Here is a 26,227-nt window from a genome sequence, read left to right as displayed (position 1 = left end):
ATGATTTTTTTTACATTACTATGGCTTTGAATTTTTAATGTTTAAATGGTTTTGAATAAGCAATTCATGCACACGGAACCAAAACGTATCCATCCGTACAGTGAAAACGGAAGCTTCGTCCGTCCCCATCCTTGGATCCCAGAGTGTTACCCTCCCTGGTTGGAACGTATTATAACTCAGGTAATTCGCTTGGCAAGCCTGGCTTTGATGTCTGTTTGATGACCCTTCAATAAAATGCTTAAAAATCTGTTTTGTTCTGTTTTGTTTGTGTGGCCCTGTTTTATTTCAAGTTTTTATTTACATTCTAGTTAGTTAACACATACGGTAAAATTGGTTTCAGGGGTAGAGTTTAGTGATTCATCATTTACATACAACACCCAGTGCTCATCACAAGCGCCCTCCTTAATGCCCATCACCCCTCCAGCCCATCCCGCACCCTCCTCCCCTCCAGCAGCCCTCAGTTTGTTCTCTATCAGCAAGAGTCTCTTATGGGGGCACCTGAATGGCTTCGTCGGTTAAGCCTTTGACTCTTGATCTCACTTCAGGTCTTGATCTCAGGGTTGTGAGTTCAGGCCCCTCCTTGGGCTCCACACTGGGCATGGAGCTTACGTTTAAAAAAAAAAAAGAGAGAGAGAGTCTCTTATGGTTTGCTTCCCTCTCTCTCTTGTTTTCCCTTCCCCCGTGTTCATCTGTTTTGTTTCTTAAATTCCACATATGAGTGAATAGGCAAAGCACAGAGGATTTTGGGGGCAGTGAAACTATTCCGTATGGGGGCGCCTGGGTGGTGCAGTCGTTAAGCGTCTGCCTTGGGCTCAGGGCGTGATCCCGGTGTTATGGGATCGAGCCCCACATCAGGCTCCTCCGCTGGGAGCCTGCTTCTTCCTCTCCCACTCCCCCTGCTTGTGTTCCCTCTCTCGCTGGCTGTCTCTCTCTCTGTCAAATGGAGAAATAAAATCTTTAAAAAAAAAATGAAAAAAATGCAAGGAACAGAGTATGGAAAGGGAGAGATGGTGACTCTACGGCAGAGGGACTTGACCTTGGTTGACCAAGGTTGACCTTCACCATGTTGCCAGCAATGGTCACGCGCACCCGACGTGCCCTCCTCTCCAATGTGATGTGAGAAGAGCATTTCTCCTTTGTGGTAATTTTCTCTTCAAACCCATCACCTTAACCTTAATCATAAGCAAACAGCAGAGGGGCTCCTGGGTGGCTCAGTCAGCTAAGCATCCAACTCTTGATTTCGGCTCAGGTTGTGATCTCAGGGTCCTGGGATCAAGCCCAGCGTTAGGCTCCCAACTCAGCGGGGAGTCTGCTTCTCCCTCTCCCTGTGCTCCTCCCCCTGCTCGCTCTCCCTGTCTCTCTCTCTCAAACGAATAAATAAATCTTTAAAAGAAAACAGCTGAAAACCCCAAACACTGCCTGACAGTTACTCTTTACAACCATCAAGAGCGTGAAAGATGAGGAATGACCAGGAATCTGCCAGAATTTGGGGGACATTGAGGAGACCTGATAGTTGAATTGTATCCCCCCCCCCACCTAATTCGTATGTTGGAGTCCTAACCCCCAGGACCTCAGAATGTGACTGAATTTGGAGATAATCTTTATAGAGGTGCTTAAGTTAAAATGAGGTCATTAGGGTGGTCTGGTGGCCTTGTAAGAAGACGAAGGGAGGACACAGACGTGCACAGAGGGACGACCCTGTGAGGACACTGCGGGGCGGGGGGGAGGACATGGTGTCCACACGCCCAGGAGACACACCTCGGAAGGAGCTAAGTCGGCCGACAGCTTGATCTCCGACTGTCAGCCTCCCGAGCCATGAGACAATACATTTCTGGAGTGCAGGCCGCCCCATCTGTGGTCCTTTGTCACAACAGTCCTGGGAAGCTAACACGACGCCTAAATGGCATGTGGGATCCCGGATGCCATCCGGCGACAGAAAAAGGACATCAGTGGGAAAACGTGAACTATAACTGAAGCCGATTGTTTCACTAATAATATTCCACCAATATTCCTTTCCTCTTTTTGGCAAGCGTGTGACGGTAATGTCAGATGTTAACATGAGAGGAAGTTGAGTAAAGGGTAGACAGAACTCCCTGTACTATCATTGTAATTTGTCTGTAAATCTAAAATTATTTCAAAATAAAGAATTTGAAAAAAAAGAAAAACCTAGAACAATGTATTTAGGGTTCCACTTCTGTGAGGTCCCTAGAGGAGTCCCGTCCACACAGATAGAGAGGAGATGGTGGGAGCCAGGGCTGGAGCAGGGGGTGGGGAGTCCGTGCTTCCTGGGACAGAGTCTCCGTGTGGGGAGATGGAAAAGTCTGGAGACAGAGGGTAGGGGTGGTTGCACGACGGCGTGAGTGTGCTTCATGCTGCTCAGTTGTGCACGCAGAGATGGTTACGATGGTGAATTTTACGTCATGTGTGTATTTTACCACAATAACACAACTCTGTCAAAAATCTATTTAGGATTTTTATTAAGGTGATATTGAATTTATAAATTAATTTGGGAAGAACTAATGTTCAAGAGTTTTTCTTTTTTTTTTTTTTAAGATTTTATTTATTTATTTGACAGAGAGAGAGACAGCCAGCGGGAGAGGGAACACAAGCAGGGGGAGTGGGAGAGGAAGAAGCAGGCTCCTAGTGGAGCAGGGAACCCGATGCGGGGCTCAATCCCAGGACCCTAGGATCAGGCCCTGAGCCGAAGGCAGACGCTTAACGACTGAGCCCCCCAGGCGCCCCAAGAGTTTTTCTTATCTTGGGAAGAGGATATGTTTCCTCTTGTTCCTTTTTTATTTTTTTTAATTTTAAATTTTTTAAATATTTATTTATTTATTTATTTGAGAGAGAGGGAACATGGACAGGGGGAGGGGCAGAGGGAGAGGGAGAAACAGACACCCCGCTGAGCAGGGAGCCCAACACAGGGATCAATCCCGGGACTCCTGAATCCCTGGGGCCGTGACCTGAGCCAAAGGCAGACGCATAACCGACTGAGCCACCCACCCACTCCCTTCATAGATCAATCTTGCTTCGCCCTTTAGTGAGTCCAGAAGTTAAATCCCTAGGACTTTCTCAATAAATAATCATGGCTGCAAAATACTGTCAACCTTGAGTCTTCCTTTCCAATATTTATAGGTCTTATTTATTTTTATTTTCTTAGTGCGAGAGGGGCATCTTTATTTTGTTCTTGACTTTGTAAAAAATAGTTCTCAGAATTCACTCTTAAGGAAGACAGTTCTGTGGGTTCCAGAAATTGCTGCTTATCAAATTAAGGAAGTTTTATCCTGTTCTTTGTTTACCAAGCATTTGTTTTCTTGTGTTTGCCCTTTTTTTTTTTTTAATGAAGAATGAGGGTTGAATAGATACCTCTTGTAGTGTGGAGGAGGCAAAAAATACATTGTGGAAGGAGACAGAACAGGTGGTACCATTCCTATAAAGCTTCCAGACGAGTAAAACCACCCAACACATTGTCTAAATACCTCCGTAAAGTTGTTCTAACACAGTAAGCACCAAGTTTGAGAGGGCAGTTGCCCCGGGGAAGGAAAGAGAGAAATAAGACCTAAGAAGCTACACAGGATTGTCAGTTACAACTTTTTTTTTTCCCCACTGAAAAGTTTATATTGGCTTTTTGGATAGACACAGGAATTTATTTGCCGGGGACGATGAGCCCATTGTACTTCTATGGAACCAGTGCTTGGCCTCCTCTTTGCCGATTCCGTGTCTGGCCCCCGTGCGGCCCGATCTTGTCTGATGCAGAAGCCCGGCCTGGTCAGCACTGCACAGTAGTCCAGGCTGCACATAGACCCATGCTTGCATCACAGCTGATCCCCAGATCCATGTGCTCCTGGATCCCGAAACCAAAGTTTCCAGTATGGGAGAAGCTATTTTTTCTCAACTCGTACTCCCCCAGCTTTAGACCTCTGTCCGGGATTCCTTCTGCCTTGGCCCCACGGACTGTGCAGTGGGTGGCCACTGTTTCATCTCTCCTGCTGCCAAACGATCTGATGGTGCATCTAGGGCTGGGGGTACACGGGGGGCTGGCCTCGGCGCTGCTCCAGCACCTCGGCTGTCCCGGGTCAGTCTGTCTCCGCTTTCCCCCACACAGATGTTGAGGAAGAGCTTATAGACGCGAAGTTCCCCCATGGGGTTCTCCTTTTCACCTTGATCCCCCGTGGTGGAGAACAGGAAGAGAAAGTACAATTTATTTCCTTTTAAGAGGATCTGAAATATGTAAAGAAGTCAAAACTTTGTAAAGCTGAGAGGAAATCATGTGGGTTTCCATGTTTTTTATTTTTCTGCATACCTTTGTGTGTGCTTAATTTTTTTTCCACAATAAAAAAGCCAAGCCCAAACTAACAGCAGCAACCAATGCATAACATACCCTTTGCACCGAGCTAGGTTCCCTGATGGGTAGCGAGCCTCCCGTCCCTGGAGAGAATCAAAACCACAGAGTGATCTTAGCCTTGGAGCTGAATCCTGTGACTTCTGCCTTCTTCCCACACTAGCCCAAACCCCTTGTCCCTGCTTTTCAAGTCCTTGTGTGACCTGGCCCCAGCTGACACTCCAGCCCTGGACTACTGGTGTTGAGTTAGTCTCAGCCTCTCCAAGAGTCCCACTCCCAAACTTTGCATATACTACTATCTCTCTCATACACCCATCTCCTCCAGAATAGTTCTGATTCCCCCAGGCATCACCTCCTCCAGAAAGCCCTCCCAGATGCTCTAGGCTGAGTCAGATGCCTCCTGTGGTCTTCATATCCCCTCTGCTTCCTAGACCGTTACATTGTTTTCTTTTTTCTTTTTTTTTTTTAATAATGATTTTTTATTATATTATGTTAGTCACCATACAGTACATCCCCGGTTTTCGATGTAAGGCTCGATGATTCATTAGTTGTGTATAACACCCAGTGCACCATGCAATATGTGCCCTCCTTACTACCCATCACCGGTCTATCCCATTCCCCCACCCCCCTCCCCTCTGTAGCCCTCAGTTTGTTTCTCATAGTCCATAGTCTCTCATGTTTCATTCCCCCTTCTGATTACCCCCCCTTTCTTTATCCCTTTCTTCCCCTACTGATCATTCTAGTTCTTATGTTCCATAGATGAGAGAAATCATATGATAGTTGTCTTTCTCTGCTTGACTTATTTCACTAAGCATTATCTCCTCCAGTGCCGTCCTTGTTGTAGCAAATGTTGAGAACTCATTCTTTCTGATGGCTGAGTAATATTCCATTGTATATATGGACCACAACTTCTTAATCCAGTCATCTGTTGCAGGGCATCTCGGCTCCTTCCACGATTTAGCTATTGTGGACACTGCTGCTATGAACATTGGGGTGCATATGGTCCTTCTCTTCACTACGTCTGTATCTTTGGGGTAAACACCCAGTAGTGCAATGGCTGGATCATAGGGTAGCTCAATTTTTAACTTTTTAAGGGACCTCCACACGGTTTTCCAGAGTGGCTGTACCAACTTGCATTCCCACCAACAATGTAGGAGGGATCCCCTTTCTCCACATCCTCTCCAACAATTGTTGTTTCTTGCCTTGTCTATTTTTGCCATTCTAACTGGCATAAGGTGGTATCTCAGTGTGGTTTTGATTTGAATTTCCTTGATGGCTAATGATTTTGAACATTTTTTCATGTGTCTGTTAGCCATTTGTATGTCTTCATTGGAAAAGTGTCTGTTCATATCTTCTGCCCATTTTTTAATTTGTTTATTTGTTTCTCGTGTATTGAGTTTGAGAAGTTCTTTGTAGATCTTGGATACCAGTCCTTTATCTGTAGTGTCATTTGCAAATATATTCTCCCATTCCGTGGGCTGCCTCTTAGTTTTTCTGACTGTTTCCTTGGATGTGCAGAAACTTTTAATCTTGATGAAGTCCCATAAATTCATTTTATCTTTTGTTTCTCTTGCCTTTGGGGATGTGTCATGAAAAAGGTTGCTTTGGCCGATGTCGTAGAGGTTGCTGCCTATGTTCTCCTCTAGAATTTTGATGGATTCCTGTCTCACATCGAGGTCTTTCATCCATTTGGAGTTTATTTTTGTGTATGGTGTGAGATAGTGGTCAAGTTTCATTCTTTTGCATGTAGCTGTCCAATTTTCCCAGCACCATTTATTGAAGAGACTGTCTTTTTCCCACCGGATGTTTTTTCCTGCTTTATCAAATATTAGTTGCCCAAAGAGCTGAGGGTCCATTTCTGGGCTCTCTATTCTGTTCCATTGGTCTATGTGTCTGTTTTTGTGCCAGTACCATGCTGTCTTTGTGATCACAGCTTTGTAGTACAGCTCGAAATCCGGCATTGTGATGCTCCCAGCTTTGTTTTTCCTTTTCAACAGTTCCTTGGAGATTCAGGGTCTTTTCTGGTTCCATACAAATTTAAGGACTATTTGTTCCAGTTCTTTGAAAAACGTTCTCGGTATTTTGATCGGGATAGCATTGAAAGTGTAGATTGCTCTGGGTAGCATGGACATTTTAACTATGTTAATTCTTCCGATCCATGAGCATGGAATATCTTTCCATCTTTTTATGTCTTCCTCAATGTCTTTTAAGAGTGATTTATAGTTTCTAGAATAAAGGTCCTTTACGTCTCTGGTTAAGTTAATTCCAAGGTAACGTATGGTTTTTGGTGCTATTGTAAATGGGATGGATTCCCTGATTTCTCTTTCTTCGTTCTCGTTATTCGTGTACAGAAATGCAACTGATTTCTGAGCATTGATTTTGTATCCCGCCACGTTACTGAATTGCTCTATAACTTCTAATAGTTTGGGAGTGGCTTCTTTTGGGTTTTCCATATAGAGTATCATGTCGTCTGCGAAGAGAGACATTTTGACTTCTTCTTTGCCGATTTGAATACCTTTGATCCCTTTTTGTTGTCTGATTGCTGTTGCAAGGACTTCTAGTACTATGTTGAATAATAGTGGCGAGAGTGGGCATCCTTGTCGTGTTCCTGATCTTAAGGGAAAGGCTTCCAGCTTTTCCCCATTGAGAATAATATTTGCAGTAGGCTTTTCATAGATGGCTTTTATGAGATTGAGAAATGTACCTTCTATTCCTACACTCTGAAGGGTTTTAATCAGGAAAGGATGCTGTATTTTGTCAAATGCTTTTTCGGCATCGATTGAGAGGATCATATGGTTCTTGAGTCTTTTCTTGTTGATATGATGTATCACGCTGATTGGTTTGCGAATATTGAACCACGCTTGCATCCCAGGTATGAATCCCACTTGATCGTGGTGGATAATCCTTTTAATGAACTGTTGGATTCTATTAGCAAGTATCTTGTTGAGGATTTTGGCGTCCATATTCATTAGGGAAATCGGTCTGTAATTCTCCTTTTTGAGGGGGTCTTTGCCTGGTTTGGGGATCAAGGTAATATTGGCCTCATAGAATGAGTTTGGTAGCTTTCCTTCTGTTTCTATTTTCGTTACATTGTTTTCAAATCCCTGGTCACATGTTCCACCCCCCCCCCCCCGAAATGGGTCTCTCCTTCTCTGTTCTGGGCTAGGACTACTGATGAAAGGTCTGTGGCCATGCTCGTGCCACGAACCTCTGTTCCCTTTTAATTCCCCTGGCAGTGAATTCTGGGCCTGGGACAGGGCTGGACAGCTTCCCCTGGCTCTCCAAGGCATCTTCAGGTACAGGCATATATAAGAGACCCACCTTCCTGTCTCTTTGCCTTTGCCTTGGCTGTGCCCTCTGCCTGGCAGACCCTTCCTTTTTCTATCAACAACGGACGAGTCCTCCATGCCCACATCCAATGCTACCACTTCCAGAAAACCACCTCTGCGCCCCCAAACGCACTCACTGTTTCTGCCTCCATAAGGGGCTGATGAATCAATGCCACCTACGTCCTTTCCCAAGAACAGATTCTGATGAGGTTGTGCAATCCTTGTGGCTTTTTTTTTTTTCTGCTTCCTCCCACTGAGCCCACGCCCCTCCTGAGTACTGCTGTCCTGAAGAGCCCCAGCAGGAGGGCGTGCCCTCCCAGAAAGTTCTGGCCCACAGTAAGATCCTGCTGCTAAGTCAGCCGTGTGTGTGTTGACGTAGGCTCCGTTTCTGATGAGGAACGCAAGATGCGTCTTGTGTCTCGGGACAAGGGGACTTCTAGGAAGAGGAGCAGGACCCTCCCATTATTTGAGAAATAACATTCCTCAGCCCTGAATTGTCCTCTGAGCCCTGCTGACTTTTAAGGTCTGACTTCTCCCCCTCTTGCACCACAGGCATCTACTCTGATGTGCATGACACACGTTCTTAAATATACGTACTTGGTGTGGTTGTGTGAGATTCACATTAATGTCGTGGCACTATGGGTCTCAAGTGCTGCTTCTTGAGACCCTAGGCTACTGAGATCTAGACACTAGATCTTTTTTTTTTAATTTTATTTATTTATTTGAGAGAGAGAGAGAGGGAGAGCACAGAGGGAGAGGGAGAAGCAGACTCCCAGCTGAGCAGCTGATGCGGGACTCGATCCTAGGACCCTGAGATCATGACCTGAGCCGAAGGCAGATGCTTAAGCAACTGAGACCCCTGGGAGCCCCTAGACACTAGTTCGTTTCAGAGTTGTGTAGCCATCAAGTATTACTTAGTGATGAGCCATGAAAACCACGGTAAGGAAAATGGAAAGACTAGCCATCAGCTGGGGGACACCTGCCTCTGTTCTTGGTAATACACAGAGAACTTCTGTAAATTAATAAGAAAAGACAGACCACTTTCTAGAAAAAGATGAAGGATACAACCAATTTACAGGAAAGCAAACCGGAAGAGTGAATCAGCATACAACAGACACTCAAAATTTCAGGAGAAACAGAATCTGAAGCCACAACGAAACTCAATGAGAAACAGTCCAAGTAGTTCAAAGACTTTTTTTAACAAAGGGGGAAAAAAGAGAGGAGGAGAACAGGAGACTGAACATGAAGGACTTAAGGATTTCACTTCTTAATAAATTAGTTTTTGAAAACAAACATTGGGGGCCCCTGGGTGGTGCAGTCGGTTTAAGTGTCTGACTGTTGATTTCAGCTCAGGTTTGAGCCCCACATGGGGTGTAGAGATTACTTAAAAATAAAATCTTTTTAAAAAAGAAAATATTTTTAAAAATAAGACAAAAGCGGAGAGGAGTGGAGACTTTTTTTTTAAATGAAGGGTGAAATAATTGAAGGGGAAAAAATTAGCAACAGTGAGTTGAGCTGTTTTAAGCAAATTTTAAGTGCTTTTTAACATATTAATGCACAGAAGCTTGTAACAGTGAGATACAAGCACTTGATACAGTGAGATACAAGCTTACAAGATACAGGGAGATAGGAACTAATATTGCAGACTGGGAACCGGGACTTGGGAGGCTCCTCCTAAGATTAGACAGCTCGGGAATGGGAGAGCTGGGGTTTCCACACAGGCAGTTCGACTCCCAATTGGTAAACAATACCATGTCTTTAAACCAAAAATAGCAGAAAGAATAAATAAAACCCACATTTGAGAAAAGGACTAGCGAACAGGATATACCTGAGATAAGCCTGGAAGGAGAAAGAAGACACAGTAAAATAGAGCAGCAATGAGAGTAATCGTAAGGAAAACAGAATGTGTGCCTGTATGGCCATAAAACCAAAGAACTGGGAGAAACAGCTTCTTAACAAAGTGTGACCCAAATAAAAACAGAATTTTGTAAAATGCAGCTTAATTTATTGATCCTTCTTTTGTTGTCTTTTTTTTTTTTTTAAATAGGCTCCATGCCCAGCGTGGGGCTTGAACTCACGACCCTGAGATCAAGAGTCACAAGCTCCACCGACTGAGCCAGCCAGGTGCCCCTGTTGTTTGTCTTCTTGATATTTTGACTAAGGAAACCTTCCCACCTGGGTTTTTTCCGCAAAGTTTTGCTTTTCAAATATTTAGGTTTAGACCCACCCAGGCAGGGATTGGCTATCTTATCCACGTTGCCAGCACCTTCAACAGAGCCTGGCACACAGTAGATACTCAAATCTCTGTTAAATGAATTAATGAGGAGCTGCTGTGTGGGAGACCTAAGAGCATGAGTACCAGGGATGGGGGGGGGGGGTATCAGGCCACATGCCCATGGAAGGAATAGAATCTTCTCCCTGCAAAGAAACACAGCATTGGTCTGTGGGTATCTGGACCCAGAAGGCTGTCTCTTTCATTCGCTGGTCAGACCGTGGGCACCAGTCTTCTGTAGCGCCACCGTATGTTTGGAGGAGGAACTGCAGGAGGGGACAGATAAGACCCAGTTTCCGTTTGGGGCAGGAAGCCTTTCCGTTCCCTCTCCTCCAACATTTGGTTTTTAGGGCTCCTAAAGATTCTTGGACAATTCAAGAGAAAAGAGAGATAATCTGAGATGCCTGCTCATAAATAAAGGGAGAAAGCCACTAATTACAGGCACCTGGGTGGCTCAGTCAGTTCAGTGTCCAACTCTTGATCTCAGCTCAGGTCTTGATCTCAAGAGTGTGGGTTCAAGGGGCACCTGGGTGGCTCAGAAGGTTAAGTGTCTGCCTTTGGCTCGTGTCATGATCCCAGGGTCCTGGGATCGAGCCCCGCATTGAGCTCCCTGCTTGGCTAGGGGAGCCTGCTTCTCCCACTCCCCCTGCTTGTGCGCTCTCCCATTCTCTCTCTCTCTCTCTGTCAAATAAATAAATAAAATCTTAAAAAAAAAAAGAGTGTGAGTTCAAGCCCCACACTAGGCTCCATGCTGGGTGTGCAGCCTACTTAAAAAAAAAAAAAGCCACTAATTAGAAAAAGAAATGAATTTATGGAACATTTCATTCTAGGAACGTGGTGACTGGAATTCTCAGTTTAATGTCTGACTTCTGTGAGAGCTAAGATTTCGGTTTCATGTTCTTCACTATATTCACAGCTCCCAGGACCATGTCTGGCACCTAGGAGTCATTAAATGGATGTTTGTGAAATCAGCGAGAGTAACTCTGTGAGTTTATCCTTGCTCACCACACATTAGCCACATTTTCCTTACAAGCCAGAATGTTCCCATCTCCACACAGTTCCCTCTGGCTGGCATGTGCTTCTTCCAGTATGTTCAGGGCTATTCCCTTGCTTCATTTAGCTCTCCGCTTAAATGTTTCCCCTCCCTCCCTTCCTTTCTGGGTTTACTGAAATACAGTTCACATACCAGACAATTCACCCTTACCATTCAATGGTTTTTGTTATAGTCACACGATGTGTATCCATCATCACAACCAATGTAAGAACATTTCATAAGGGGGCCTGGGTGGCTCCGTGGGTTAAGCATCCGTCTTTGACTCAGGTCATAATCCTGGAGTTCCAAGACCAAGTCCCACATCAGGGCTCCCTGCAGGGAGCCTGCTTCTCCCTCTGACCCTCCCCCCTCTTGTGCTCTCTCTCTCATTCTCTCTCAAATAAATAAATAAAATCTTAAAAAAAAAAAAAGAACATTTCATAATCCCGAAGAGAAACCCTGTACTCCTAACCATCACCAGTTTCTCCCATGACTCCCAGCCCCTGGCAACCGCAAACCTAGTTTCAGGCCTTGATAGATCTGCCTATTCTGGACATTTCCTATAAAGGCGGTTATACAATCTGAGGCCTTTTGTCTCTGGCTTCTTTCATTTAGCACCGTGTTTTGAGTTTCACCCACATTCCAGCACATATCAGTGTTTCATTCTTTTTCTTTCTTTTTTTTTAAAGATTTTATTTATTCGAGAGAGAGAGAGCACAAGGAAGAACAGAGCGAGAGGGACAAGCAGACTCTGCGCTGAGCATGGAGCCCGATCTCCCCTGAGATTCTGAACTGAGCCAGAATCAAGAGTCAGAGGCTTAATCGACTGAGTCACACAGGCACCGCAGGGCTCCGTTCCTTTTTGTGGCCGAATAATATTCCATTGAATGGATATACCACATTTTATTTATCCATTCACCAGTTAGTGGACATTTGGCTCAGTTCCACTTTTGGGCTATTAGGAATCATGCTGCTGTGAACATTCATGGTCAAGTTTTTGTGTGGATACCTTTTCAATTCTCTTAGGTAGATACCTAGGAGTGGAACTGCTGGGTCATGTGGTCATTCTAAGTTGAACTGTTGGAGGAACTGCCAAACTGTTTTCCAAAGAAATGGTGCTTTTTCAGAAAGGCCTTTCCTGACCATCCTACCCAAAATAGCTGCCCCAAATCACATCTCCCTCCTCTGTATTATCCCTGAGGGGACAGCACAGTACAACGTATATATTTATCACTCTGACATGATAAGACCTGGTGCATATTTGTTCATTTATTTATTGTCTTCCCTTCCACGCGATTGCAATCTCCACAAAATCAAATCTTGTTGCCAATTTTGTACCTTGCTGAACCTCCAGTGCCTAGAAAAGTGCTTGACATTGAGTAGCTCATGAACTATATGAGGTGTCCCAGAAGGCACGGGAAGGAGGATGTGGCCACTCAAGTAAACATACCCCAGAGAAATCCACGAGAAATCCACCATCCAGGTTCCGCGAGGAAGCGGTTGGCGCAGGGAAGCCCCAGCACTGGGGAAGCTGTGGGATCGAAGGCCAGATGGTTGTGTTGAGCCCTGATTGGGGGCTGAGACGCTGGAGAGTCACACTTCCAAGAATGCTGATGCTGGAAGTAAAAAGAGCTGCCTGTCCTTGGTCGGGAAACGTTCTCTGACACACCGGGTGCCCTCCCGGGATGCCTGGGGAAAGCGGACCCCCTCCCGGCTCATCCCAGACTCCATCACAACTGCTGCGTCCGCCTGGGGCCCAAGGGTGCGGTTGTCAAGGTTGAAGGCTGTTTCAGTTATCTGTTGTACCATAACAAGCTATCCCACAAATCGGTGGCTTAAAACACAGCAATCTGTAATTTTTCCCAATTCCGTGGGTTGACTGCTGTGGTTCCTTTCCTGGCCTTGCTATGAATCAGCTGGGTTGTTGGAGTCGCATGGAAAACAGCAGAAAGGGCCAAGAGGAGCTCTGGTGCTGGAGGCCGGCTGGACGGCTTTCCCGTCCTCGATGGCCTGTCATCCGCACAAAACTAAGCCAAGTTCTCTAAGCCAGCAGCCGGCAGCATCCCAGGAGCATAAAGGCAGAAGCCGCAAGGCATGCTGGGGCCAAGGCTGGTAAGTCACGTGGAATTGCTGCTATGTGTTGATTGGTTAAAGCAAGTCACGGGATCAATGCACATTCCCGCGGGATTGAGAATAGACTCCACCTCCGGTTGGGAGAAAGAACGGTCAAGTCCGGAGACACCGGTGTAGCCAAGAGAGAGGAATTTGTGGCCAGGATTTTTCAGTCTCTCACGGTAACTGAGAGAAGAGTAGCTGTAGCGGGAGCTACATGACCTTGGATCAGAGCACCACCGCTTCCTGGCTGGGGGGATTCAGAGAGCCACGTGTCCTCTCCGAGCTTCAGGTTCCTGCCCATCTCGTAGAAGCAATCTAGCGTTATCATCATGTCGATAAGCATCTTTTTAGGTTACCTCCCAGGAAAACGAGTTACAAATCCACAATTCTTAAATCTTTTCCGACAGACTCTGTCCCTGAACATGGATAATTTCATTTACCAGGGGTTCCAGTTGACTTTGGTTGGCAACGAGGAGTGAAGATGAGCATGTCAACGACAAGAACAGCTGCCTCTTACGGATCCCTGCCAGGCTGTACGTGTTACTCTGCTGATCTCCTGACACGGACTAAGAGTCTTTGGACGATCCCAGAAGCAGAGCTTAGGACTTTGAAATTTTGTAGTTGACGTGGGAGGTGATTCTAGAGGCCCCAAGAGGAAACTAAGGAAACGGACCAGGGAGGAGAAAGAGTCAGGTCAGGGTGCTCATGAGCACTGCTGTGGACAACTGGAGCTCAGTGCCCTGGGCACCTCTGGGAGACAGTGGAACACCTGACTCAGAGTTACCCTAACCCACAGCTAGCCTGCCCTCCACTTGGGTGAGAGCAAAAAAACCCCTCAGGCCAAGAGTTCCGGGAGTTTACAATAAGAGAGGTGAATGCCAAAGGAATGTGGACAGGGCACTGACAACCCTTTACTATTTCCATTCTGTAGAGGAGGAACTCAAGGCTTAAAGCGACACAGCCAAGAATCAACCCCAGGCTTTTTTTTTTTTTTTTTTTCCTCCAGAGCCTTGCTCTTTACCACTCGGCTATACCTTTTAAGAGTTTGAGTTGCCTCTAGTTTGTGTTTCAAACTAATATGCCACACACCCCCCCCAATGAACCTCAATGACACCATCTCACACCTTTTACAAAATTAACTCAAACGGTATCAAAGACCTAAGTGTAAAACCCAATACTATAAAATTTCTTGGAAAAACATAGGGGAAAATTTTGAATTGGGCAAAGATTTCCTAGATAGAACACCAAAAGCAAAATCCATGAAAGAAAAGTGGATAAATTGGGAAATACAAAACTTTGCTCTTCGAAAGACATTGGTAAGAGAATGAAAGAAAAAACCACAGACTAGGAGTAAAGATTGGAAAGCCACATATCTGATAAAAGATTTGTTACCAGAATATATAAATAACTCTCAAAACAATAAGAAAAAAAGCAACCCATTTTTTAAAAACACTCATAATTGAAGTGGGGTTTTTTTTAAAGATTTTATTTATTTATTTATTTGACAGAGAGAGAGAGAGACAGCCAGTGAGAGAGGGAACACAAGCAGGGGGACTGGGAGAGGAAGAAGTAGGCTCCCAGCAGAGGAGCCTGATGCGGGGCTCGATCCCAGAACGCTGGGATCACGCCCTGAGCCTAAGGCAGACGCTTAACAACTGAGCCACCCAGGCGCCCCTGAAGTGTTTTATTTTATGTACAATGAGTTAACATGAAGGTAGTTATCTCGGATATTCGCAGTTAAGGTAGGTCTCTTGGAAAGAAGTTCACTTAATCCAATTTAGTGAAGCCTGTATCCTTTACACACTGACGGAGACACTGGCAGCACATAATGAGGCCGTATTTCCAGATCAGATGGTGCCGGTTTGAGCAGACACAGCAAGAATGACAACCCTGGCCACACTTCCTTGGATGGCTCCAGGAGAGCTGCTGGTGACCCATCTCGCTCTCTCACATGGAACAAGGCAGCCCATTTCTCTAAATGAGCAAAAGATCCGAAGAAGAGAGAGCTCACCAAAGAAAATAGGTGCAAGGAAGCATATGAAAAGATGCTCCACATCATTGGTCATCAAGGGAGAGCCGGTTAAAAATCACACTATGCAAATAAGAGAATGGCCAAATTAAAAAGACTGACCATGCCACGTGCTGACAAGAATGTGGGAAGAGGGGCACCTGGGTGGCTCAGTCGTTAAGCATCTGCCTTCGGCTCAGGGCGTGATCCCAGAGTCCTGGGATCGAGCCCCACATCGGGCTCCCTGCTCCACTGGAAGCCTGCTTCTTCCTCTCCCACTCCCCCCGCTTGTGTTCCCTCTCTCGCTGGCTGTCTCTCTCTCTGTCAAATAAATTTTAAAAATCTTAAAAAAAAAAAGAATGTGGGAAGAAACGGAACTCTGATTCATGGCTGGTGGGAATGAAAAATGGCTCAGTCATTTCGGAAGATAGTTTGGCAGTTTCTTAAAAAACGAAACCTACCATATAATGCAATCATCCGGTCCTAGGTATAGAACCAAGAGAAATGAGAGCATATATGCACGAAAATACTTGCTCACAAAAGTTCACAGCAGTTTTATTCATGATAGCCTGTAGCTGGAAACAGCCCAAATGTCCACCAGCATGTGAATATATAATCTAACTGGCATATCCATGCAACCAAATTTTACCCAGCAGTAGGAAGGAATGAAGTGTTCATGCAACGACATGGATGAATCTCAAGATAATTATGCTGAGCGAACGGAGCCGGTCTCAAGAGGCTACATGCTGTATGGTGCTATTTATACAAAATTCTAGAAAATGCAAACCAATCTAAAGACAAAAAGCAGATCAGTGGTAGCTGGGGGATAACGAGGGAGGCTTACCAATTGACACAGGAAACTTTGTGTGGTGATGGTTGCATTCACCATCCAGATTGTGGTGGTTTCATGGGTTAGTCAAAACTCATCAGACTGTACCCTTTAAATACATACAGTTTAGGGACACCTGGGTGGCTCAGTTGGTTGAGTGTCTGACTTCAGCTTGGGTCATGATCCCAGGGTCCTAGGATCGATCCCCTCATCAGGCTCCCTGCTCAGTGGGGAGTCTGCTGCTCCCTCTCCACCTGCTCCTCCCTGCCCCACTCATTCTCTCTCTCTCCCTCTCAAATAAAATCATAAAAAAAAATCACAATCTCTTGACTTAAAACCATGGGGTCTTAGACGCCTGTTTTCTGTGAACAGGACCAAGATCATTTCTAAAGGAAACCTTTGTGTCTGTCATTGAAAATTCCTGCAGGGGGTGTGTGTGTGTGACTGCCAGGGATAGATGCCTCCCAGTATCCACTGAAGCCCGTGGCTAGCCCCAACTGGTGTTCCACGCTGGTCCAGTCATACAGGACCACGCCAATGTCTTTAGTAAATGTCGACTCCATTACATTAAATAATATCCTGTACTTGTATGTAAATTAAATATGTCACAGTACATTCACAGCTGTCTTCGACATACATAATGAATTGGGTAACAAAAGCTTTATCACCTGTTGATGCTAAAGATGGAGAAATGGGGTACCAAGAGAGTAAATGATTTGCCTGAGGTTATCATCTGGCTCACTGGTGACATTTTACATGTCCTGATTCCACATGAGGCATAGTTTCTCCCGCTGTACTTAAATGATTTCCTCTCGGCTCAGGATTCTCATTTAGAGAGAGCGAGTGCCAGGGACAGACCCCTCCCAGGTACCCACTGAAGCCCGTGGCTCCACCCTCACTCAGCCAGCTTCTCTTTGTGGTCTCAAACTCACTGCTTCCAGAAACATGCTAAGAGCACCCCAACAGTAGGGACGGCCACTCACTTTGAGTTAAGGCAAGCTTGCTTTCCCTAAAACCACACCTGACCATGAAGCTGTCTACCTTGGCCCAGTGGTAGAAAATTGCTACTGTATTTATGGAAAATTCAATGGGAACTTGGTCTACACATCTGTTGTAGAGATTCCTCTGAAAGATTTTATTTATTTGAGAAAGAGAGAGCATGAGTCGGGGAAGAGCAGAGGAGAGAGATAAGCAGATTCCCTGCTGAACAGGGGGCTTGATACAGGGCTCAATCCCAGGACCCCAGGATCATGACCTGAGCGAAAGGCAAAAGCTTAACCGACTGAGCCACCCAGGCCATCCTCTGTCTTTTCATCTTCTTTTATCATGTCTGTCTCTCTCATTTCTTTCTGGAACAAGGTGGAAACTAGGCATTGAATAAATTGTTTTTAAAGATTTTATTTACTTATTAGAGAGAGAGAGCAGGAGCAGGGGAGCAGAGTTAGAGAGAGAAGCAGACTCCCTGCTGAGCAGGGAGCCTGACGTGGGGCTTGATCACAGGACACTGGGATCATGACCCGAGCTGAAGGCAGACGCCTAACAGACTGAGCCACCCAGGTGCCCCCATTGAATAAACTTTTTAAATAAAAGGTGGATAATGTTTGTTATTTCTGAGGGTTGTTGAGAGGATTTGGGAAAAAATAGTAATATTTGTCCTTCTTAGTGAGGCCCACCCACCAGCCACTGCCCCAGCCCCAGTCCCCCAAGCCTTTTTTTTTCTTGCTTGACTTTTCCTTCCATTTTTTTTCTCATGGCACTTATGACTTGTTAATATATGACATTAGGGTTCTCACCCTCAGCATTATTGACACTGGGGGCAGGTCATTCCTCGCTGTGGGGGGCTGTCCTGTGTGTTAAGGGATGTTTAGCAGTGTCCCTGGTCTCCACCCCCTTGATGTCAGTAGCACCTACCCACCCAAAATGCGATAACCACAAATGTCTCCAGACACTGCCCAATGTCCCCCAGGGGACATAATCACCCCCGGTTGAGAACCACTACACTATACAACTTACTTTTTCATTATATTCATTATTTATTTGTCTGTCTCTCTCTACCCCCACCTAGAATGTGTGCTCTGAGAAGGAAGGAATTTGCTTCTTTGGGGCACTGATGTACACCCAGTTCCTAGATCGATGCCTGGCACACAGTAGCTGTCTAATATTCAGTGAAAGAATGAATGAACATTTAGTGGGTTTTGTGCCCAGGGATGGTGCCAGGGTTTGGCGTGCATAACCTCATGTCTTTATCTCAGCATCCTTTGGAGGGAGGACCTGTCACTGTCCCCCTTTGCACAGTGGAGAAAAACCGAAGCTTCTTGAAGCTACATACATACACCCCCACTCGCCCACCCAATAACAGAGTCCAGAAGCTTAGCTGGCCACCACCCAACAAACGTCTATGTTCTCCCTTCTGGCTAAGAAGGATTGAATGAAGGTCAGGGTCAGCTTCAGCCTCCAGGAACCTGCAGGGAAGTTGAGGAGGGAAGCTGAGCTGGCCCCAGGAGGACCAGGCCTGAGGGGGCTTTCTCAGGAACCCCCTGGAAGGGGCCAGAACTTGGCTGGGTTCAGCCTATTCCTCTCAGGAGGAAGTCTGGCCCTAGACCTATAAGAGATGGAGGTGAGCTCCAAAATGAAGCCCCCAGCACCAGTCTGGAGATGTTGCTGCAGCTGCCTGGCTAGGGAAACTGCAACTGCACATACACATCCCTCTCCACTCCTTCTACCCCGCTCAACCCCCTTCTACTCCTCACCTCTGACTCCATTTCCCCCAACCCACTTCATACTTACCCCTAAACTGGCCGAGACCAAAAAGGCCCCAGCCCTGTGATTGGTCTATGGGTCCCAGTACTAGGAACTGAGAGGAAGGAGATGGGAAGGAAGGAAAAGAGTAGGCGGGACTGGGAGGGGGTTACATTTATATCTATGCCCAGGGCTGTGCGCCTGCTGACCATGGACACTGTCGGGTACAGCAAGTGGGGCGGCGGGCTCGAGGAAGTCCCTGGAGGTATGAGCAATGGGACTGCTTCACCAGCTTGGGTCTCTCTGGTCATTGGTTTGGGGTTTGCTGGGAGACGTAAGGCGAACAGCCAAGAGGGGGTCCAAGTAGTGGGTGCAGGAGAGACACCACAGGCGCCAGAACTAGCTGGACCTGGATTCTAATTCTAACTCTACCACTTAGAGTTTGTGTGACCATGAGCAAGTTACTTAACCTCTCTGAATCTCAGTTCCTTGGGAGGAACCCAAGAGCCCAGGGCTCTGTCCTCAGGGCCCAGAGACCCAGGGTGGTCCTGGTGCAGGAGGGACCCAGGAGTCCATCTGTGTTATCCCAGGGCACCAGGGACGCTGGGGACAGAGACTCCTCTTCCTGGGCCTGGTTCTGGTGGTAGCCACAGTCCTGTGGGCCCTCATTCTGAGCATCCTAGTTTCTAAAGGTGAGTGACCACATAATGAGGGGAGGTTGTGTTAAGCCACCATGGGGTCATAGACCTTCCCTCTGTCTCCCTCTGTCTCAGGACGCAACCCCTGCCTGGGTCTGAGTGTGAACGCGTGTGAACAGAGTTTGTGCCCGTCTTTGGGCTGTGTGCACCCGCATGTGTATGTCTGTGCGCGCATAAATGTGTGTGCATGTCCCCATCCGTTTGTCTCCCCTGGGTGTGTGCACATCGCGTGCGCTGTATGCCTGCCCGCCCCTTCCGTGCGTCCCAAGACGGGGGTCCCTGCACCCCATGGGCGAGAGGACAGTTCCGGAGTCCCCGGGCCCCACCTGCAAGAGCCTTTTCTCCACAGCCTCCATAGAGCGAGGGGCGCTGCTTGGCCACCAAGACCTGCTGAGGACAAACGGTGCGTGCAGAACGGCTACTCGTAGGCCCCCGAGTGTGCGGGCCGGAGGGTTTAGGACCCTGGAGACAGGGTAGTGGGTCGGTGGGGACCCCTCGGTCCCGGGGGCTGGTCCCGAAGCGGGGAAGGGTGTCCTGCGAGTCCCCGCTGGTGACCTGGAGTGTTTGCGGGGCGGGTGGGGATCTTTCCAGCCTCGGAGCAGACGGCGGCGCTGGGTGCTTTGAACCGGGAGGTCCGAGCCTGCAATAGCTGCTGTGAGACTCTCGCGTGCTGCGGGCGGGGCTGGGGCCGGGATTGGAGGAGGAGAGCGGGGGCGGGGTTTGTGGCAGGTGGGGGCCCGACGGGGGGGTTACTGACATCCCGCGCCCGTCCTCCTCCCCTTTCCCCTCTCCTTCCCAGGCTTGGGGACACAGGCGCTGCTGCAGAGGGCACGCACCGAGCTTGGCGAGGCGCAGGCGAAGCTGATCCAGCAAGAGAGTGCCCTGAAAGAACTGAGCGATCGCGGTGAGAGCGGGACGTTGCCTCGACCCTGATCCCTCATCCTGGCTGTCACTAGACCCTTGATTCACGTACTGACACCTATCCCGGTTAGGGTTACCGCGACCCTATCTTGTGATCCTGACCTCTGACCGCTGGACTCTGATCTTGACTACAACTTCTAACCCCAACCGCAACTTGGCCCCGACCAGCTAGAACAGTCCTTGACCGTGATGTCATTCTTGACCATGATCCTGACCATGGACATGGATGTTGACTTTTAACCAATCATGAGCCTATTCCTAACCCTGACCTGAACTATAATCTGAACTTCCTTGACTTCACAGTGACCCAGAGCTTGGCTAAAGCGGGCAGGGACCGCGAGGACATCCGCAGTGAGCTGTTCAGGGCTCTGGAGGCCATCCGACTGGGGAACAGTGAGCAATACAGAGGGGAAAGAGGGAGGGGACAAGTGGACCCCACCTGTGGGCCTTGGGGTTCCTTGCTCCGCCCTATCCTGCCCCTTGACCTTGGCCTGTTCTCTGTGCCTCCGCCCCTAGACCTCGGGGGTCCACCTCGCCCCAGTTTTTTCCGTCTGCTCTACCAGGGAGCAGTTCACGTCTTTGACTCTCGCCACCCCACAGGCTCCTGTGAGGAGTGCCCCGCATCCTGGCTGCCCTTCCAGGGCTCCTGCTACCTTTTCTCGGTCGAGCGGGCCACGTGGGAGGAGTCGCAGCGTCAGTGCGCGGGTGCAGGCGCGCACTTGGTGATTGTCGGGGACCTGGAAGAGCAGGTGCGCAGCCCCCAACAGTCCCGGGCAGGAGGCGGGAGGTGGAATTCACCTGAGGGGGCGTGGCGGGGGAGAGGGGCTAGGCAGGCTCAGCTGGCTGGGTCTCCTTTCCCGCGCAGGGCTTCCTGAGTCGGAACACGCGAGGCCGAGGTTACTGGCTGGGCCTGAGGGCGGTGCGCCGCGCGCGCAAGATACAGGGCTACCAGTGGGTAGACGGAGTCCCGCTCAGCTTCAGGTGAGGGAAGGGACTTGGGGAGAGGGACAGGTCAGCCCCTGCGGGAAGTGCTTTGGCCAGATCTCAGGGACTCGGTTGGGACGGGCAGGCCAGACCCCAGGACCTGGCTGAGGGTTAAATTCCGGGAGTTAGAAAGTTATATCCCAGGTGCATGCTCAACTAATTTGAGGTTAGACCCAAGGGTAGATCCTCAGGGCTGGACGCCAGGCCCATCCTGACTCCCAGAAACACCCCCGACAAACCACTGCAGCCACTGGAACGTGGGGGAGCCCAATGACTCTCTGGGGCGTGAGGACTGCGCTATGATGCTACGCACAGGGATGTGGAACGACGCACCGTGCGACAACGAGAGGGACAACTGGATCTGTGAGAAGAGGCGCAGCTGCTGACCCCGCCCAGTGCCCGCAAACCTTACCCACGCCTCCCCCCACCCCAGGGCGATCGCTTGAGCTGTTCACCGTCCTAGCGCCGCCCACCGCCATCGAATTTTTTCCCCTCTACCCATGACTACTGAGAACCGTCCCACCCAACCCAACACAGGCACTGGGACCTCCACTCCAACCTCACCGCGAGCCCTCACACAGACATAACCTAGCCTCCACCCCCACCCAAATCCCGGCTCCTGGGCCAGACCACGGACCCCACCCACCTCCCTAACCAAAGCAAGCCAAATCAAGGACGGAGCTGTTGGTTTTCTTGCATTTTCCCCCAAACTGGGAGGCCTCACAGATACGGGTTTTGGGAGCTGTCTTCGCAGCCCTAGGAGGAAGCATCAATAAATGCTTGAGAAATGAATCTTGGTTTGTGGCTTTGGTGAGCTGTTCTAAGTTTTATCCCAGAGACCCTAATATTAGCCCTGTGAGTGACCCTGACCTCTCTAAGTGATCTTCTGGCCCTGTGATGCCCCAAAAGTCAGTGAGTACCCTGCACTTGGCCAGGACGGCTGTAGGGCACTAGGGACACAGGAATGATTCAGACTCAGTGCTCCCCCCACCCCTTCTGATCTAGCTGGGCGCAGAAAAAAATGTGACCAGCGCCTCAAAGGAGGAATACACGAATGCCACGTGATACATTTGGAAGCGTTACAACTCCAGGGGAGGAACTGTGCTGGAATTCTGCAAGGGTGGCCCCTCCTTGAGGAGATGGTCACCCCATCGTGGAGATTTGACCATCTGCGACAAGGTCCTGAGGCAGGGCAGAGAGGGGCTGCCTGGATCTGAGGAGTAGGTCCCTCTGTCTTGGCCAGCTAGGTTCTGTGACCACTGGGTGGAGCGATCAGGAAATACATCCCAGAGAAGATGGAATTTTCGAGAAACAATGGGATTTGTAAGCAGAGGGTGTTGGGATGTGTGAAGTATGGCTGAACCCATTTGGGGGGTGCAGGGTGCACTGAGCCTGGCTTTATCAGCTGGGGACTTTTGATCTGAATTCACCCTGCACTCCCAAAGTTTCCTGCTCCCATCTTGGAGACCTGGGGGCTCTCCCAGAATTTCCAGTGGAGAAAGGTCCAACTGAGGGGAAGGACAGGCTAGCAAGCTTTAGTTCTGGGGAGCCCTTTGGGAGCACCCAGGCTTCCCAGCCGTGAGAGCAGCGACTAAGCAGGCCAAAAGAAGAGGGAACACTACCCAGACTACCTGGCGAAGGGAGACCTTCCAGTGAACCCCAATCCTTCTCTGGGTGTTCTATTACTACAACCCAGACTGAGGCACTAACCAGGCCCAGAAGCCACCTGAGTCCTGGACGGATAACATACCTACTGGACTGTTGGCCGGACTGATGGATTTCATCAGTCTTGGAGGGGTGTGTGAGTTTCCTGGAGCTGCTGTAACTAATGACCTTGGTGGCTTGGTGGCTTAAAAACCACACACATTCGCCTACAGTTCTGCCAGTCAGAAGCCCAAATTAGATTTCCTGGGCCAAAATCAAGGTGTCACCAGGGCCAGGCTCCCTCTGGAAACTCCAGGGGAGAAACTCTTTCCTCGCCTTTTCTAGCTCCTAGAGCTTCATTCTTCACCGTCCTTGGTTCATGGCCCCTTCTTCCATCTTCAAAATCAGTAAGGCAGTATCTTGCTTCCCTGATCACATTGCCTTCTTCTGCGTCAAATCCCCCCTGCCTCCCTTCTTATGAGGATGCTGGTGATGGCAGTTAAGGCCCACCCAGATAATCCAGGATGATCCCCTGTAATACTAACGCAACTGTGGCACTAATCACCCTGAGTTAGTGCAGACGCCACCCACAGATTAAAGGTACAGCTCCTAACAAGAGTGTCTGTCCTCACTGCAGACACGAGCTGCAAGTTTGGGGGTGCCTAGGCCACCCACACTTTGGACCAACTGATACAAATTCAGAAGATCTCACAATGCCTCTGGTTCTGTAATTCACTAGAATGACTCACAGGACTCAGGAAAGCTCTGTTCAGTACTTACAGTTTTATTATAAAGGACACAAATCCTCACCAGCCAAAGGAAGAGACCCATATGGCAAGGGCCAGGAGGGTCCCAAACACAGAGCTTTCGTGTTCTGTCCCCGTGGACACAGGACATGTCCCCTTGCTGGCACGGTGATGTTTTCACCAACCAGGAAACTCCTCTGGGCATTAGTGTCCAGGGTTTTTAATGGGATTTCCTTTTGAAGGTGTGATTAATGGAATCAGTGGCCACAAGATTGCACTCCGTCTCCCCCTGCCTCCCCTCCATGGAGGTCAGGTGGTTGAAGGTCCCACCCCTCCTGGTTGGTCTTTCTGGCATGACCCCCCCCCACCCTAACCTATATAACTCAGGTACAGTCCAAGGGGCCCCCATGAATGACAAAGACACTCCAAGCACTCAGGAAATCCCAAGGGTGTAGATGATGCCTGCCAGGAGCAGGGGACAAAGACCCGCCAAATTCTTTCATATCTACGTCTTTCTGCCTCTAAATTCTTATCACCTCTGCAAAATCTCTGTTGCCATGTAAGACGACAGTCAAGGTTCCAGGGATTGGAACATGGATATCTTTAGGGACCACTACACAGCGTCACACAAGACATGACCAGCGGACAAACAGATGGCTCACAGTGGGGGTGGCAGCCAGGACACCTGTCTGGTGCCTACACGCTTGGTGAGTTGGGTTATGGTGGTCAGGAGGACTCACAGATTCTAGTCTAACGAGACCCCTGGCCAACTGAAGAGCAACAGAGACGGACTGACAGCCCTCAATGATTGTCAATGTAGTGATGGATGTCCAGCAGCACAGGTGGGCAGAGAGGCCCAGGTGTCTCTCCTGGGAATGGAGTTGAGTGAGCAGTGGCTGTGGTTGGGGCAGAAGGAGGAGACCCCAGAGTTAAGCAGGAGCTTCCCCAGGATATTTCAAAGATCTGGCTCAGACACTAGGGTCTGGGGCCCAAGAGAGCCCTGGGCAGGAGCCTAGAGAGCAAGACAACTGGCCTGGAGACCCCATCCTCCCCCACCATGTGCCATGCTCACTCCTGGGCAGCTCACAGGCACTGCATCCTGGCGGCCAGGCTCTAACCTGTCAACATTAAGTTGGTACATGAAGACCCCGCATGAGGGGGTCAGGGTCAAGTTCCTCCTCTTTGGCTTCTTGGTCCCAGGCCCTCCCTCCTCCAAGATCCAACCTCCCTGGGAAGAAAGGGATCCCGGGAGCCTAACACTCATCCCAGAACAGACCTTGACATTTGGTTGGCTTTTGTTTTCCTGGAGAATGGGTCTTGCCAGAAAGACTGTATTCTAAATCTGGTACAGGAAGGGGCCTGAATACGGAGAAGCCCTGTGATGTTTCCCCCCAGAGACTGGATGGGCCAGGTCAGCAGTCTTAAAGACAGACCTCCTTTCCTGGAGACCCCGGAACTTCTGAGAGCACCCCATAATAGATCTGAAATATACCTGTAATGTGCCTGGGACACACCAGCAATTGCCAAGAACACCACAACAGGCCTGTAGTAGGCGGAATAATGGTCTCCCTAACCCCCTGAGCTTGTGAATATGTCACCTTACATGGCAACAGGGACATCGCAAATGTGATTGAAGTTAGGATCTTGGGACGAGGAGATTATCCCAAATTATCCAGGTGGGCTCAATGTAATCACGAGGGTCTCAAATAAACAAAATCTTAAAAAAAAAAAAACAAAACACAAAACACCACCCTAACGTAAGCTATGGACTCTGGCTGGCCATGTGGGTTCATCAATGGTAACATAGGTTCCCCTCTGGTGGGGGATGTTGGTAACGGGGCAGGCAGGAGGTATACGGAAATCTCTGTATCTTCCGCTCAATTTTGCTGTGAAGCTAAAACTGCTCTTAAAAAAATCATTATTTTTTTAACGTCCCCATCCCCCAAAAAGGACAAACAAACAATTCTGCCCTAGAACCTTGAGAACAATGCCGCTCTGCTGACTCATTGACTTTAGGGCAGAGAGCCTGGTGTCAGACATCTGACTTCCAGAACTGTGAGATAACGAATTTGTGCTGTTTTAAGCCACCAGGTCTGAGGTCCTTTATTGCCACAGCCACTAGGGACTAACAGAGGAGCTTCCCTGGAGCTCACCCCCACGTCAGCAGTAACCACTTACGACACAGCCGCCGTCTGTGATAATCCTGTCACATACCCTCCCGTGTCAGTAGGTGCCTGCACGCCCCCACAGAAGTATCTCAACTCAACAAAAGCCTCTGGAAAAACCTTCTGGAAATAAACCTGTAACACCCATAACATGGCAGTCACCGCTTGGGATCGAGCCGTAACCTCCCATCAGCTGACAATACACACGTGTCGCTTAGCTCAACTCGGGTGGCCATACGTCCCCATGCATCTCCAGCCGTCCTGGTTCGCACGGGCTCCAGGTATAATTCTTTGTTTAAGAGACCATTTTAGGGGCGCTTGGGTGGCTCAGTCGGTTGAGCAGCTGAGGTCATGATCCTGGAGTCCTGGAATCGAGTCCCCTTGGGGCTCTCCGCTCATGGG

General features: G+C 48.6%; 1 protein-coding gene and 2 pseudogenes across 2 annotated transcripts; 1 reads left to right on the top strand and 2 right to left on the bottom strand.

The window, feature by feature from the left end:
- Positions 1-3,646: 3,646 nt before the first annotated feature.
- LOC123777660 (large ribosomal subunit protein uL5-like) lies at positions 3,647-8,636 on the bottom strand (annotated as a pseudogene).
- A 6,222-nt stretch (positions 8,637-14,858) lies between these two features.
- On the bottom strand, positions 14,859-15,029 carry LOC123777668 (small ribosomal subunit protein uS14 pseudogene; annotated as a pseudogene).
- A 3,814-nt stretch (positions 15,030-18,843) lies between these two features.
- On the top strand, positions 18,844-22,062 carry CLEC4G (C-type lectin domain family 4 member G). Of its 2 annotated transcripts, XM_045774334.2 has the most exons (9): positions 18,844-18,932; positions 19,258-19,359; positions 19,715-19,768; positions 19,957-20,019; positions 20,165-20,269; positions 20,590-20,679; positions 20,887-21,035; positions 21,152-21,267; positions 21,518-22,062. In XM_045774334.2, the coding sequence occupies exons 1-9, from the start codon at positions 18,851-18,853 to the stop codon at positions 21,654-21,656; spliced, it is 900 nt and encodes a 299-aa protein (XP_045630290.2). In that variant the 5' UTR covers positions 18,844-18,850; the 3' UTR covers positions 21,657-22,062. The 2 variants fall into 2 exon arrangements, with proteins under 2 accessions (XP_045630290.2, XP_087723448.1); XM_087867322.1 differs by lacking the exon at positions 19,957-20,019.
- The last annotated feature ends 4,165 nt before the right edge of the window (positions 22,063-26,227 follow it).

The sequence above is a fragment of the Ursus americanus genome, chromosome 14, assembly GCF_024610735.1.
Source record: "Ursus americanus isolate L20-20 chromosome 14, mUrsAme1.1.p, whole genome shotgun sequence".
In the NCBI taxonomy this organism is placed as follows: Eukaryota; Metazoa; Chordata; class Mammalia; order Carnivora; family Ursidae; genus Ursus; species Ursus americanus.
Note: the sequence above shows the minus strand (reverse complement) of the source record. Positions and strands in the feature narration are given on the sequence as shown.